Source organism: Triturus cristatus, chromosome 3_1 (genome assembly GCF_964204655.1).
Source record: "Triturus cristatus chromosome 3_1, aTriCri1.1, whole genome shotgun sequence".
Lineage (NCBI taxonomy): Eukaryota > Metazoa > Chordata > Amphibia > Caudata > Salamandridae > Triturus > Triturus cristatus.
In genome coordinates, this window is record NC_140583.1 from 334,287,263 (window position 1) to 334,304,178 (window position 16,916).

At 44.9% G+C, this 16,916-nt stretch overlaps 1 protein-coding gene across 1 annotated transcript in view; it reads right to left on the reverse strand.

The window, feature by feature from the left end:
• Positions 1–16,916, reverse strand: part of SEC11A (SEC11 homolog A, signal peptidase complex subunit) — a 436,958-nt gene that overhangs the window by 55,530 nt on the left and 364,512 nt on the right. Inside the window, exon 6 of the mRNA XM_085644052.1 lies at positions 3,525–3,644. Within this exon, the coding sequence (XP_085500178.1) occupies positions 3,525–3,644 (120 nt within the window). The remainder of the gene's footprint in view (positions 1–3,524; positions 3,645–16,916) is intronic.

The window sequence follows — 16,916 nt, forward strand, 5'->3', positions numbered from 1 at the left end:
ATTTTCAAAATTGGTTTGGGATTTCTCTTGTGTTGTGTTTCCACTTCATTGTCGTTTGTAGTGCAGCATAAATACTTAACGCATTGTCTCAAAGTTAACCCTGAAGGCACTGAGCCAAGCTACCAGAGGGTTGAGCACAGGTTAATTTAGGGTTTTCTTGTTCTTCACCCTAATAGTTTCAACCCCCTTTGACCAGTAACCTAATTTCTTACAAGTATGTGTGTCTTGCTTGTATGGTTTTATAGCTTGCTTTCAGTGCCCTTGTATGTCATGCCTAAACAGACATTTAACTATTTTATTACTAATTGATGCTTATCCCTTTATTCCAATTCTCTATCTCTAATTCGGAATGCTATTGTGACATTGGGCAAAGAGACGAGCCACTGGGTAGGATTGGTCAATGTTGGTTATAGCTCTTAGGTGCTGCAAATTTTTTTTAATGGACCTGCAACTTTGAGCTACCCTCATATTGCAGTTTACAATCAAAATAAAAAATGTATACAGCATACTCAGTTTTACAGCCAAATAAGCCATTGATTTTTTGAGGTCTCTCATAAAAGGGTGTGATATATTCACTGATGGTTTTGTCAAATTTGCATGACCTACAAGAGCTGCACTTATAGAAGTCATTTCCTAGTTGCAACCAATTTCTTCTTTCCACCAATTCTAGACGATTCTTGACTAAGGCATCTCTCAGAGGGTGACTTGAGAAGAGTGGGTCCTAATACAGAATCCCCCCCGGACCATCGACCAGAGTATCTTCAAAATAGCCCTTAGTTCCCTCTCCTGCTTACTAAACGTGAGAATCAGTCTTGTGGTGGGATCTTGGGTCCGAGGGTGTCTATCAAATAGGAGCGCCTCTCTACTCTTCTGGTTAGCTAGTTTACAGCATTGTCAACTATAGATTGTGGAGATCCTTTTTGCAGAAATTTGGTGATTGCATACACCTGGCCTATCGCTACATCTTCAGGGCAACTGCAGTTTCTCCTCAAACGGTCATCTCCCAAAAGGAGATACTGGTCTTAAGATTTGTGGAATGGAAACTGCTCGCATGTAGCGTAGACTTCCCAGCAGTTTTCTTCCTATGTACCCATGTTTTAATCTTATTATGCCTGATAAACACTTGTAAATCAAAACACTCCTCCTGTGCCTTACTGATATGTGCTACAAAATGCAAATTAATGGAATTCTTGTTAATGTATTCCACAAATAATCCTTTTAACTCCAATGACCCCCTCCAAACCACAAACAAGTCATCAATATAACGTAGCCAGCAGACCACATGTTCATTCCACAGTGCACTATGGTCAGCAAAGAGCACCTGCTCCTCCTACTTGCCATGTAGCTGGGGGTGAAGCAGGTGTCTATCGCCGTACCACATCTCTACTGTAAAATCTCTCGATTAACGTGAAAAAAAGTTTTCCTCCAGACACAATTTAATCACAGTAAGCAACACATGACTATGTTCATACATATTCAATGGTCAACCTCTTAAAAAATGCTTAACATCATGCAGCCCAATATGAAGATTAATTGCTAGCGTATAATGAAGTCACATCAAGAGACATTCAAAGATACTCTGGATGCCAGGGAATGTCATATCTGTTTAAGAAAGATGCCAGTGTCTAGCACAAATGATGGTAAATTGCGAACAAAGTTTTGGAGAAAGGAATCAATGTAATGTGATGTGTTCTCAAAAGTAGTCTCCTGAGCAGAAATAGGCCTTCCGGGAGGCTGTGCTCTATTCTGGTGCATGTTAGGTAATAGATAAAAGTTAGGCATTTTAGGGAAATCGTTCTTTAAGAATTGCCACTCCTCATAGCTAAGTAGCCCTACATCTCTCCATGCTGTTAATTGCCTGCGATACTGTAGATAACTATGTCAAGGCCGATATTCCCCATAAAAGTCACCATTGTTTGCTTGTATGCCTCCTGTAAAAAATCCCTTAATGGCCATAGGACGATGTTACCACCTTTGTCCGAATTACGTTTAACACGATTTTGATTTCGTAGCTTCTTAACCAAATTTAGATATTTCACGTGATAGTCTTATCTCCTCTGGGCACGTTGAGTTTTTATGATTCAGCTTTTTAATATCCTCCACTACCTTGTCGTTGAAAAGATCAATAGCATCACAGGGCATAGCCGGAATGAAAGTAGCACATGGCTTGAAAGGAGTTGATGTTCAGAGACACTCATAAAAAGATCACTGATGACCTGTTGGGTGGTTATTGCTTGCTCAACATCAAGATTTTCATCCTGCAATTCTCTTAAATTGCACAACAATTATTAAGGCTTGTTGGTCTGTGGCTACTTCCAGTGTGATCTGTCTTTTCTTAGGTTTCAATAGGTAGAATGTGACCAATTTCAACTTACGGCTGTATTTGAAAATATCAGCTCGTTTGAGCAAAGTTAAATGTACTTTCGGGGCAATTTGACAGGCCCAGAGAGAGCAATTGTAGTTTAGCCTGGCTTATTTCCAAATCAGCCAAACTGATGACTGTTATTGTTGTCGATGTCTTATTATTCACGTACATTTCTTTGACCAACTCTTCTTGTGTGCCTGCTTTCTCTGCATGTCTCCTACGGCATTTTCTGCGCTTAAGTCTCCTTTTGTTTTACCTTTGTTTTGAACTTTGATTTCTGGGTCGCAGTTTTTGGCGGTGATCTATGTGAAAAAAATGACGTTCCTCAAACAATTACAGTTTCGACTGTCCACTCAATTGATCTCTTAGATTCCTTCCATCTTCAGAATAGGTTTCACTTTCCACTGCTGAGCTCCACTCCGTGGCTGATGCCGCCTTACCCACATCATCATGTTGGCACAATTGTTATACGGTGTTAGCCTTTTCACTGCATCGAACCTTCTGGAAAATGTGAAGACCTGTCCTAGCTTATAATCAGCCTTATCACGTTAGAACTTATGAGCTTTACGAGCTTTGATTATATATTCCTGTTTCTGTAAACACTGGCTCATCTCTTCACAGTATTTGTCAATCAGTTCTTGAAGTAATAATGTGCTGAGTTCATCATTAAGCATCATTAAGCAATTGAATTTCTCTTTGTAATGTTTTAAGATTAATTTCAGTATATTTATTAGGATTTTCATAAAAAAGGTGCAAGTAGAATGCATAGCTCTCAAGGAATACACCCAACTTACAAATACTTACGTAGAGATCACCACTCCCGCCATTTAGCTTGTTCATTTTTCCAGTGTCCTTAATTTAATTTTTACAGAGTGTGTGTGTGTGAAAAAACAAATATTACAAGGATCCTATAGTTTGGCTCAGATTTCAGTCGTACAAATCCAGTGAAATTCAGCAGTTCTTTTAACCTGAGCCAACAATAACTTACGCCCCTGCAATGCACTGCTTATGACCTCACGTATTACAACACTGATGACATGTCAGTGACACTGATGACATCATCCTGTGGAGTGTAGGACTCCTGCTGCCGTAGCTTCGTAACATATATTTTGGGAACAGACACTTATTGTTTTTAAAATTAAGCACCATTTTCACTTACCCCCTTGCCCGTCCAACTACATCTTTTTTCTCCAACCAATGCTGTCCTTGCTTGTACAGTCCTCGGTCATCAACAGCATTGTTGTCTCCCTTTGTTAGAAACTTGATGTCTCCACTGTCCCTGAAGAAATCAGATGGGTTTGTCAAAAAAATCTTTTACAGAAAAGATACAAGTACAATCTACATTTTCGTTGTGGGTCCTTTTCTGATTTCACTCAGCAACCCAATGATAATACAAAAGAGGAGCTTTGCGCCTCAAAACATCGCCTACACTTATTGCCACTGAAAATGAATTTAACGTTACTACATTTTACAGTATTTAGTATTGTTTAAGTATTATCTCATTCAAGTTAGTATCTTACAAGTTGCATTTTCTATAAGAGATGTCACAAAGGAATTACTACATCAGAAAATACTTTGCACTAAATACTACATGCATTTCTTCTCACAGCAGCCTCAGAGCACAGCTTGTTCCAACCATCCTCCCCAGCCAGATCACATTTACCACCTGTTTAAATTCAATGCAACATTTAATATTGCAGAAAATAAATACAGATTCCAGTGGTTCAGTATTGATCATAAAAGATTTAACAGTTTGTTCAGTAATTTAGACAAATTACAATCTTAACGAAATCTCAGTTTACAATCTGGTTTAAACACTTAAAAATCAAAAGTTGCCTCTTTGGTCGATAGATACCTCGCTTTGCAACTCTAGTGTAATACCTAGTACAGTATATGGTCCAGCTGATTTGATTGAGGTTTATGAGGTTTCGGGCACACCACATAAACTTTGTGTCCAATGTTCATAGTTAAATAGCTAACACTAACTGTTGCTTGTACAATATGGAGGAGGTACCATGTTTTTTTCTCTCTGCACTGGATTGTTAGATGTTTGGGGGCGCTGCTTTAGAAAGGCCTTGAATTTAACTGGTATATGAACTATGTCAGACATAATAAACAACTCCATCAGCAAATAACTCACCACCATCCTCAACACTTCCATCACCTCTGCCATCTCCCCAGCCGGTTGGAAGCATGCAGAGGTCAAACCACTTCTAAAAAAACCTTTGCAGATACTTTTGAGCACGTACTCACACCCCCCCCCCCCCCGCCATCGTAAACTTATCACTAGATTGTACGCTGCGACGCAGGACAAGACACCGATATGCACCCACAAGGCAAAAGCCCAATGGCAACTGGATACAGACGACCCCCCCCCCATGGACCAATAGTCTTATTGCTGCGCATCTGAATTGAGGTGGCATGGATGGAGGTGTAGCCTCAAAGGGGAGGGAGTAGCCTTCGGACAATCTGCAAAACCCACCTGTCCGACGTGTTGTTGAGCCAGTGGGGGAGGTGATGGCGAATCCTGTCGCCCACTGGCGATTGATGGGCCTGAATGGTCGGACTAGGAGGGTTTGGAGGTTGCTGCAGAGGGAGCGCTGGTGGCCTGGCCCGCCCGCTGGGCCCCCGAACCACGGCGGTGGGATCCACGTCCCCGGCCGCGCAGAGGCTGGACAGCTTGCGTAGGCCTGTGGCTCTGGGCGGAACGTGGCAGGGTACCCCCTTCCGTAGCCACGAAAGGGGCAAAAGGCAGACTGCACTGGGCGGGAGGTGGAGCGAGGCCTGTTGATCTGGCCGTAGCCCTAGAATCCTTAAAGCTCTTGAGTGCGTTGTCTGCCTTGTTGCCAAACAGGTGACGGCCATCAAAGATCATGTCCAAAAACATCGCCTGGACATCCCCCGAAAAGCCACTGGACCTCAGCCAGGCGTAGCATCTCTGTGCTACGGACGTGGAAATCGTCCTGACCAGTTAGTCAGCGGTATCCAGACCACACCGGATGGTGAGGTTCGCTGCATCTCTCCATTCGGCAACAGCACGGGAGAGAACCGCCGGGACTCCTCCGGGCACTGTGGCAGCACCTGCGCAACCGTGTCCCACACCGAGTGGGAGTAACGGCCCAATAGACATGCGGTGTTCACCAACCGCAGTGCCAAGCTGGAGGAAGAAAATATCTTCCCAAGGTGGTCTAGCTTCTTGGATTCCTGATCAGGGGAATGTCCCTTTGGACGTGGAGGCTTGGGCTACCAAGCTCTCAGGGATAGGATAGGAAGAGTGTAAAATGGGGTCGCCTGGGGCCAGGCGGTGGCATTGGGCAATCATCCTCTCCACAGGTGCCCCTGTGTTGGGCCTCATGGAATGGCAGCAAGGGCTCCCAAGAGGCCGCTGCTGGTTTGAGCACCTCTGTCAGGAGGTTAGTCCTTACCGTCACCGTAGGAAGCTAGAGGTTTAAAGCCTCAGCTGCCCTATGCAACACCACTGCGTAAGATGCACCCTCCTCCGTAGCCACGGTAGGGGGAAACAGCATGCCAAGGTCTGGGGTGGTGTCCAGACCACTAACATCACCCAACTTCTCTTTTCAGTCCGGTTCCTCCAACTGGTCAGCAAGAGGGTCTACAGACCCCTACCTGTCCTCTTCCCTTCGACTTACACGAAGACTTCGATGACGAGTGGTGGTGGCTCCGCGATGGGTCCCGCGACCTCCCTCTAGACCGGGACCTCGACCGGCACAGAGCCGGGCTTCGAGAAGCTTTCGGGACAGCTCCCGCAAAGACTTCAGGTTCATGGTCCAGCAGTCAGAGCACAACTTCGGGTCGTGGTCGCGCTCCAGGCACCAAAGGCATACAAGGTGAGGGTCCAATACCGACATCAATTTGCGACAGGAGTCGCAAGCCTTGAAGCAGGTGACCACGAAGTCAACGACGAACGAGGAGTTGACAAACACCACCCATCGACACGCAGAGGTACTGCTGATGAAAAAATTATCTGGTTCCAGTATGACGCTTGGGGGTAATTCTAAGGTGAGGAATCCATAACTAATTGTTTCTTTCAGATAGGATACGATAAGGATGTACCTGCATCTTTGTGCCGCCTAACAGCTATGCTATTATTACTAGCTAAACGCCAATTCGGTAAACACTGGGGGAGGAAGAGTGTGCCAAAAGTTGCCGACATACTGTCAGGTACAGTTAGCTCAATACTGGGAACTGATGCCGCTACAAAGCCGCCGAAAAACATTTGGGAACCACTTCTAGCTTGCTTGCGCTTACCAGCTACCACATGCCCCTAGAAAGCTACACGCAGCAAATACAATTCCACATTCCCACAATTGCCTAAGGGGAAAAGGTTAATGCAGGTCAGCTGCAAGATGATGTAGCCTAGCTCTATATCCAGTAGAACAAATTCCAACTGATCAGGAGATTTGTGCAACCCTTCCTTTTTGCTAGAAGGGCTCTTGTGACACATACTTCGAAATGCTAACTCAAGAAGTAATGTTTGACATCTGCTATGCTCTCTATAACATTAATGATGGAAACAACATGTGGATCACCCCCCCTATTTTTTGCCCCCCTTACTATTTCCTGCTTGATGGTGTTGCATCACTTGATATGTATGTTCTTATTTTTTCCAATGCCAATAGCCTTGGCAGACCTGCCTGAATTAAAAAAAAAAAATTACTACCGGCCTATCTCCCTGCTACCCTTCCCTGCAAAAGTCCTGGAGAAAACAATTAACTTGCAACTCGCCATTCACCTTGAAACCAACAAACTCATGCACCCCCCCCTCCCCCCCCCCCCCCCCCCCCCCCCCCCCCCCATGTCAGGCTTCCACTCAAATGACAGCATGGAAAAGGCTCTGATCGGAGCCACTGATGACATTAGGGCTCTCCTGGACAAGGAAGAGATCGCAACTCTTAAATCCTCCTTGACCTCTCCGCAGCCTTCAAAACCGTGTCCCAATACACCCTTCTACAGGGTCTTGGCCAGATAGGAATCCAAGGAACAGCCCTTAAATGGATTGCGTCCTTTCTCACCAGTAGAAGCCAGACCATCTGCCTCCCGCATTTCCCCTCAGGCCCAAAGGACGTCTGCAACATCCCACAAGGGTCATCTCTCAGCCCTACCCTTTTCAACACACATATGGTCCCGCTGGCCACCCTTGTCAGAGCCCAGGAGATGAACATTATATCCTTTGTGGCCAACACTCAGATCATCCTATTCTTGTCCTCAGACCCCACCACCACCACTAAATCTAACTTTCACAGGTGCATGACCAACACAGCCAGCTGGATGCAGAACAACTGCCTCAAACTCAACACAGACAAAAATTTGCCCGATCCCTCAAGGGTAGATTGGGTTGTCCACTATATTTACCAGTCTTTCTGTTCAGAGTTGGGGATGGGATCTGGGGGAATGGGATGGCTTTGGCGAGTTAGAGGGTGCTAAAGTGGGTGGAGAGTTGGGGGGGGGGGGGATGGGTTGGGGGGTCCTCATTGATGTGACAGAACTATATTGTGTTTTATTTGTGTATGCTGTGGCCTGTACATTGGCGGATCTCTGGGGAGGGCAGGGTGAATGCTGGAGTATGGAGGATTTGTTTACTATGGAGGATGAGGCATCATTATGAATAGCAATGTCAAGTGCCTGACCTGGAATGTGAGGGGACTCAAAAAAAAAAAAAATCTGAATGGTGTTTGCATATCTGGATCGTATGGGAGTGCATGTGGCTCTTTTGCAAGAGACTCATCTCACTACTGAAACGGTAAATAAGGTGGGTGCGAGATGGGCTGCCACTAAAGTGGCGTCTTCCTACTCTTCATATTCTCGAGGGGTGATTATTCTTGTTAAAAAGTGTGTTCCGTTCACTGCGCTTAGGATGGAGAGGGACGAGCAGGGGCGAGTGGCGCTTTTGCATGGGAGACTGGGTGGTATGACTGTATTGTTGGTGAATGTGTACGGCACAAATTCAGATGACCCATCTTTTTATTCAGATGTATGACGCAGGATTTATGCCTTTCCTCCTGCTGTGATCATTTGGGGGCGTGATTTTAATATCTGCCTTGACCTGACTCTAGACAGACAGGGACGTAGTGAGGTGAGACAGAAACAGGCGTCGGAAGTATTGTTGGGAATATGGGACGCTGGTAATTTGCGCGATATCTGGCGACTTCGCAAGCCTGTGGGCCGGGAAAGTATGTTGGTCTCCTCTGTACATACTTCCTAGTCCCGTATAGACTTCTGGCTTGTAGCCGAGGAGGCCTGCTCCTGGGTTGTAGAGGTGAAACATGAAGCATGTACGCTGTCGGATCATTCTCCGGTGCTCCTTAATATGCAGATTCCCACCTGCGAGCGGCCCCCTTCACCTGGCGGTTACAACCTACTGAATTAACAGACCCAGTGTTCAAACAAATGGTAGCGGAGGCCATCAGGAATTTTTTGGGGGAAAAGGAGGGCTCCGTGGAAAGTGCGGGAGTGCTGTGGGAGGCTTTTAAAGTCACCATCAGAGGTGTTTGTATTGGAGTACAGGCAGGAGTATTACGGGATATCCGGCGTCGCATTAAAATGCTGGCATCCGAGGTTGCTGCCTGTGAGCAGGAGTACGAAATCAACCCATCCTCTGCGACACTAGCGGCTATCCGTACGCTTGTAAAGGAGTACAATGAGACAGTGGATCAGGAATTACTTCACTGCTCTCGCCAGCAGACGGCCCGCTATTATGGTGAGGGAGGGCGGCCTAGTCGTTCTCTAGCACAAAAACTGGCGGCGTACGTAACGGAAATGCGGGACACCAACGGGGTTGTACATTATTCCACCCCTGAGATTAGTGCTGTTGTTGTACACTTTTACACCCAACTGTATGCAGCAAAAGGGGCCTTGTCCCCTGAAGAAATTGGCGAGTATCTAGATGATGTTGCACTCGGCTGGCTTTCCGACTCCCATCGAGAATACTGCAGCCGTTTGATGAGGAGGACGTTAAAATGGCCATTATGTCGCTACTGACTTGTAAAGCAGCAGGTATGGATGGTCTCCCTAGTGAGTTTTATAAGACGTGTGTGTCAGAGCTTGCTCCTCATTTATTGGAGGTATATGTGGAGGCATATGAGAAGGGGGAATTGCCACCGTCACTCAAGGAGGCGTTACTGGGGACGCTTTCAAAGCCAGATAAACCTCCAGATCAGTGCGACTCCTATGGACCTCCATCTATTATTAATATAGATGCGAAGATTCTCGCCAAAATGAATGCCACTAGGCTGCAGCCACTTATTCTCCTCTTGGTGCTGCCCGATCAGTCTGGGTTTGTCCCTGCACGGTCTACGACGCACAATCTCTGCACTCTATTCTCCACTTTGCATTTTTTTGCCCCCGAATTTCAAGCAGTAGCGGTGCTGCTCGATGCAGCAAAAGCTTTTGACTCTCTGCAATGGCCCCTACATGTTTAAGGTGTTGCTGCAAATGGGGTTTCCTCCCTTTTTTTTAAAAAATGGATTAGGGTTCTGTACGAACAACCGGTAGCCCGGGTACGGGTGAATGGTTGGGTGTCGTGCCCAATTCCCATTGAGAGCGGAACACGGTAGGGCTGCCCACTATCGCCTATGCTGTTCTCACTTGCACTTGAACCTCTAGCCTGTAAGCTCCGGCAATTGCATGGAGCTGCTGCTTTGCGATTCCGTCAACGGCCACTGATCGTCTCGCTATATGCGGACGATATGCTGCTATATGTGCGAGAACCGGCGGTCTATCTACCAGAGTTGCTCCGGGAGTATGTTAAAGTCAAACGCTTTTCAGGTCTCGGAATAAATTGGTCAAAGTCTGTAGTGTTTCCGTTGACGGCGCATACTAAAGAGATTGACCTGGAGTTTCCACTTTCCTGGTCGTCGGACCCTGTTAAATACCTGGGGGTATGGGTACACAGGGACCCAGAGATAGTGATATCGGAAAATTATGGCCGGGCAGTAACTCGTATCGCGGACCAGGTTGAGCGCTGGACAGGTCTACCCCTCTCCTTGGCTGATAGAATAGCAGTCGTTAAAATGGCCTTTCTTCCTAAATCGCTTTACTACTTTGTCAATATCCCTATTAAATTGAATAAAGCTTTCTTCCGTACTCTCCAATCCACATTGATAACGTTTGTGTGGGGAGGGAAGAAGCCACGGTGCAGTTGGGATCTCTTGGCACAGACCTATGAACGGGGAGGGTTTGAAGCCCCCGACTTTAGATTATATTTCCTTTGTTCCCAAGCACAATTTGCGCACTATTGGCACTTTCCACAGAGATTTCAGCCCCACGTGGCAATCGAATCAGATGCGGTTCTTCCCATGCCGGTACAGGCGGCAACTTTATTGGGGGGCACGGGCGGACCGCGAACGGATATAAATCCTGTCCACTGCACGGCATGGGCTTGGCGGATGCTGGCTGAGCGGGCTAGGTTACCCTATTTGTATGCTCCCTCGCTGCCATTATTATCACATCCTGATATCTTCGCGGCGCGCGAGCCGCAGGCCCGGCACGAGCTGGCCAAGGTGGGTATCTTGACGTTGGGGGACCTGTACTTAGGTGGACGTTTTAAAACATTGCAGGAAGCCCAGAAGGGGGCTGATTGTGGTTTTATGTTTAGCTTTACCTATATCAGAGTGCGACAGGCCGTTAAGACTGTATACCCAGATTATCCTGCGGAACCCAACGCACTGCGAGCATTGCAAGTGATGTGGACGGGTGAAAAGCGTCATAAGCTAATCACTAAACTCTATAACGCGTCTTTACGAGAACGGGAACTAAGCGATCACCCCACCTGTGTTCGCTGGCAGGGGGCCTTGGGGGCAGTTCTTACGCCTGAAGTGTGGACGGTGTGTTGCACTCTGACAAGTCGTCTTACAGCTAATTGTAACATCAGAATGATTAATTTCAAACTTTTGCATAAATTAGATTATACTCCGATGCAACTGCATAGATACGGCTTGCATGACAGTGCTAACTGTGAGGTGTGGAATGGCAGATGCAGACTTTTTGCATGTAGCATGGCAATGTGCGGGTGTGTTTGCCTTCTGGTTGGAAGTGACGAAACTACTCACTGATATTGTATTGGAATCTGTGCAATATGTACCTGAGGTATGTCTATTGGGTTATATGAACCGCCTAAATCCATGTAATAGACGCATAGTTGCTGTATCTACCTTATTTGCCAAGCGGGCTGTGGCGCAATGTTGGGAGGCAAAACATACTCCGACAATTAAAAAATGGCTGCGTGAGCTGTTGTATTGTAAAACTCAATTACTGGCTTATGAAGAAGAGTTACCTGAAACATCTCGTCCTAGAGACTACTGGGCTCCGCTTACCGCGTACCTGTTTACAAGGCCAGACTTGCAGTGACACTATATATATGCACTGCGTGCCCTCATGTACTTGCTGATGCTCCCTCATCATCCACGGTGAATGGTTTTTACTGGGCCCGCTCGAGGGGGTCCTCATCGGCTGTTTCCAATTGTAACCTCCTTAGACAACTCTGCCTCTGTATAATAGTGGGTTGTTTCTATTTTGTCAATGTACTTGTCCTTGGCTTCCTCTGCCTAAAAAAGGGGGGGGGGGGGTGTTGGATTGGTATTTATCTATGGTAATGGAATGTGGATCTTGTTAACATTATTTTGGATGAAACTAATAAACACATTTAAAAAAAAAAAAAAAAGTGTTATTACTGGGCTTCACAACTAGAGGTTACTAATCACTGGGTACATTGGCCGGTCGATGAACCTGCTTGTAGGCTGGATAGATACAATATGACAAATGGCTCTTACCAATGGGCACTTTATGGAGGGCTGAAGAATGCCCCGGTATACACCCAGACTGCAACTACGGTGGCATTGTGGCACGCTGCGACGGTCTCCTTGGCCTGGAAAAACAGGATTACCCTTGCCACCCACCTCTATGACTCGGATCGATTGGGGCTCCTGGCTCATAGCCCTGGGTTTCGCAAGTGGGATCTCATTGGGCTCTCAACAGTAGGTGACTTATGGGCAAGAGGCAAGGTGGTCCCTTTTAGCGATCTACAACATGATCATGATCTGAATCCGGGGGAACCCTTTCGATACCTGCAAGTACGTAGCGCATTGTACAAGGCTGTCCCCATGGGCACGGACCTCCCAGCAGCCTCGCCATTGGAAGATAGACTTCTAGATGATTATTTCAAGGACAAAGTAATCTCATTGACCTATAGGAAGATTTAAAATAATTCCCCAGATGCCGTAGGGAAGATCCGTTCTAAGTGGTTGGAGGATGTGGGAAATCTAGATGAAGAGTGGCAGGAAGGGTTGGCATCTCCTCGAGAGGTCAAGGTGCGCTCCAGATTTAAATTGGCCCAGCTTAAGCTCCTCCACAGAGTTTATTATACAGGCGTTGCGTTATTCAGGATGGGCGTTTTGGGCACCCCACAGTGTCCACTGGGTTTTAGGCAAGTGGACACATACTTACACAAGTGGTGGGAATGTCAAAGTATACAGCAGTATTGGAGGAAAGTGACCTCAAAGATGTGGGAAGTTTGTGGGAAAAGTATGGAAGTCACCCCCCCGACTTTGCCTTCTGAACATATGGTAAGAGACTGACCGGACGGCTAAAGTAAGGATCTGGATCTCCCTTGGGAATGTAGTTGCAAAACATAATATAGCCTGAACTTGGAAGGAAGACAGAACTCAAACTCCGTGACTGGGAAACGAATATGGACTGGTGTATGCAGACGGAGAGGGTGGTCTATGAAGGGAGGGGTTGCCCCCAGAAGTGGACCAAGATCTGGGCTGACTGGAACAAAGCGAAGGGAATGTTGTGCGAGCAGTTTCTTGATCCCTCTACACAAGATGGTATGACTCCGTGACATCATTGGTCATGATGTGGAAATTGATGTTCTGTAATGTGATGGAGATGTTGGACTATATTGAACAATTGATCACGGGTTTGGTACTTATGTACGTCACTTTACTATATGCGGTCATATGTTTGTTTTTCTTAGTCAAAAGATTTATTAAAAAAAAGAAAAAAAGCAGTCCAAAACAGGATCATTAGCTCACAGCATCACTAGACTGACAGAGCTACTAAGTGGTACCGAGTGTGTGAGCTGGTTATGGGGCAGGTTATGCTAAAGTTGATAATTAATTCAGAATCAAATTGCATACAGCCCTGAACTATCAAATAAGCAAAAGACTTGTGAGCACAAAAAAAACTTTGCACCACCACACCCTTTTGCTTGATTCTGGTGTTGCCAGCCAACCCACTACACTTATGAGCTGCCAGAGATCTCATCAAGGTGATACACTACTACAATAAAGTTACCTTCATTGTAATTGTAATAAGTTTAGCCCTTTAATATTTTGCACAAATTTCAAAGGGAAAAATTATCTTAATCTTTCGACTCGTCTGCTGAGGGAGACTGGGCACAAGACAGAGTTAGTATACCAAAGGCAGGAGGATATGCAAAGGAAGTTAGCGCAAGTTGATAATTGATGAGCAGGAGTGTGGAGGTACATACTAGAAGGGTAAGGGCAAGCCAGAAAGCAAGGGTTGGGGCTGCGGAATTGATATGAGCATTTCAACTGTGCAGAAGCTATGAGAGACAGATGTGCGGGGGACCAGAAAGAAAGATAACTTTGACAACTTTGTTACTCTTAGTCTATAGGTCGTCCTTAACTATTATAAACTTTGTTAGGTAACTGGCAGAACACAAACCTACTTCTATAGCACTTAGCTTTTTTGGGATGCCGGAACCACACAGGTATGGAGGCATCATGCATGATATTTGCCTATGGATGCCATCACCAGTTTCCTTATAGGTAACAAACATTGGGAAAGCCATTAAGTCTGGCATTTTATTAATTAAAGTGCTTGGCTACGACTAGGCAAATTTGAGTATAGCCTGTCAGGTCTGCTAGCAGATTAATCTAATGGAACAACACCTAAATTTTCACTTTCTCCCTTTTACCACAATTTATACATATGAAAGGAGACCATCTAGGGCCGGTCTTTCAAATGGAATCATAAAATGATCCGATAGGATGTACCAACAGTTCCTATGGCCAACACATTATAACTCAAGTTTTATTTAAAGACTAGTAAACATTTGTGATCCAGATAACACAAGGGACAGCACATATGTTAGCTGCTCATTAGACACTTATGGGTGACATGAGAGGAGCTCTCAAAATTGGGTTGCAATAAAGCAACTGTTTACAAACAAATCTATAACTCATTATGATTCACATCCTGCAATAAACAAATAGGTATACTGGAGGACTTTTCTCATCACAAACTTTTACAGTATAAATCGAAGAGGCGAAATGGGGGCCACCAAAGACGTGTACATATTCCTCCTTAAACACAGGAGTGCAGATACCTAGATTCTCCTTGTGCCAGTTTTCCAGTTAAGAGATCAGGGATTCCGATTTTTGTTGCATTAAGTACTCGATACTCAAGATGCTTTAATAGCGGAGAACAGGCACAGAAATGAAGTACTTTGTTTTAAATTGTCCATAAACAACTCTATGATCCTCTTCAGATAAGTGGTCAAAGTATTAATTGCCTACTTTTCAGAATGTAAAAGATAGTGATCATGTTTTCTGTCTGTATAACATCCTCCTAGATGATCAGATATACAAGGGGTAATTTACCTACACAAATTCCAGCAGAATCATATACAAGGGTTCCTCAAAATTAGATAGCCATCATCAGGGAACCCTTCTGTGCCTTGCATCCCATGAGGTAAGGATGTGCGTCGATCATCAATTAGGAAATACGTTGTGCCAAAAGCCTGCCTCTAAAAAAAAACAAATAAAAAAAAAAAAAAAGAGAATTGTTTTGATTGATATATATCAAAACAATTCTCTTTCAGCCAAATAGTGATTCAAATTATGAAAAAAAAGAAGCAGAGAACTCTGGGTAGTTCTAAGTTTAGGTGTAAAGCAGCTCCAGTATAGAGCACTCAACACCAGCAACACTTAAATGTCTGCTTTTCTATCAAAGTCTTAAAACATAGGATTAGCACAGTGCCATCCATGCAGAGATAGAAAGGGACAACGTCTTTTGCCATCTCTACAGCAAAGTCTTAACGCATAGGATTAGGGCAATGCTATCCATGCCGAGCTGTAAAATGACCAAAGCCTTTTACTACTCCAGGCACTGTATTACAGCTTTGGATTGGTAAAATACCATTTAAGCCAACCTGAAATGAATAAAAGCAATCCTTGACATGCGTTTCTCTCTCATTAGAGCTCTTCAGACTGATATATGGAAGAACAAGGCTGAAGGCAGAATTTCTTTATAAGGTTATGGAACTCTGAGGTGACTTGCAATATCCTCATCATGTACGCCAGGGGTACTTTATCCCATATAATACATAGCAACACTATCACAATTCCCACAACCCACTTAAAATCTTGGTGTGTAGCTCACTCATACAAAAGAGCAAGCAATATTGCAAACATATAGAAAAAATAAGGTACTTACCTGTAATTCTTGTTCCCGGTACTAGTAGCTTTCAAAGATTCACATGCTTGAATCATTCCCGGTCGTCGAGGTGGAAATCCCACGGTACAGTTTAAAGCGGTGGAAACGGTATACATAGATTATAGTGGTTAAAGACATTAACTTGAACAGCATATCCGCATCATTTTAAGAAGTACCAAACTCGAGTCAGGCAACTGCACCCTCTAGAACACTTCCTACAGAGGCATCGCCCCTCAGATTTTTAACCACTAGTGGGATTGTTTCTAGAAGATTCCAGTAAATTGTTTCCAGATACAAGAGGGAGGTCCTCTATGAGGGGGAGGGTGGGTCACGTGTGAATCTATGAAAGATACTAATACTGGAGAAGGAGAGTTACAGGAGAGTAACATTTTTTCTCCAGTAGTGGATCTTTTATGGATTCACTTGGTTGTATCAGAATAGATAGCAGTTATATAATTATTTATATAAGATCATGTTAAACATAACACAAAATCGGACGGTGGATATTCATATAGTCAAACAAGGCTAACCTTATTGGAAGAGATGGCGTAATACTGCTCGTCTCACAGTCTTATCCCTGCACTGTGAAGACTCCAGGCAATAATGTTGGTTGAAAGTGTGTCTGTTTTCCCCTGTTTGCTGCGCGGCATATGCTTTTAGTAGGTACTCTGGCAAACAGGGCTGTTGATGTAGAGACACCTTAGTAGAGTGTGCTTTGACCTTATCCCTCAAAGGCCTACAAACCTTAGAATGGCAGAATTGAATAGTCAGTGATTTTCCATCGAGCTATGCTTGACTTGGAAACTGGACCACCCTTGTTATAGTGTCCATATGCTACTAGAAGTTGATCTGTGTTTCTTAACTGTTTTGTATGAAGAAATCTCTTATAAGAAAATCGAGGGCATGGGGCCCATAGAGGCCATGTCCTTTCAGATTAAATTTTCTAATAACTTTTCAATGGCAGGGCTTCTGGTATATAGACCTCCGAACACAGCGGCCACTTATTGGCCGATATTGTTTGACTGCATTGCAAACCTTTCTGTACGATACTCTAATTTCACTGTTCTTGGTG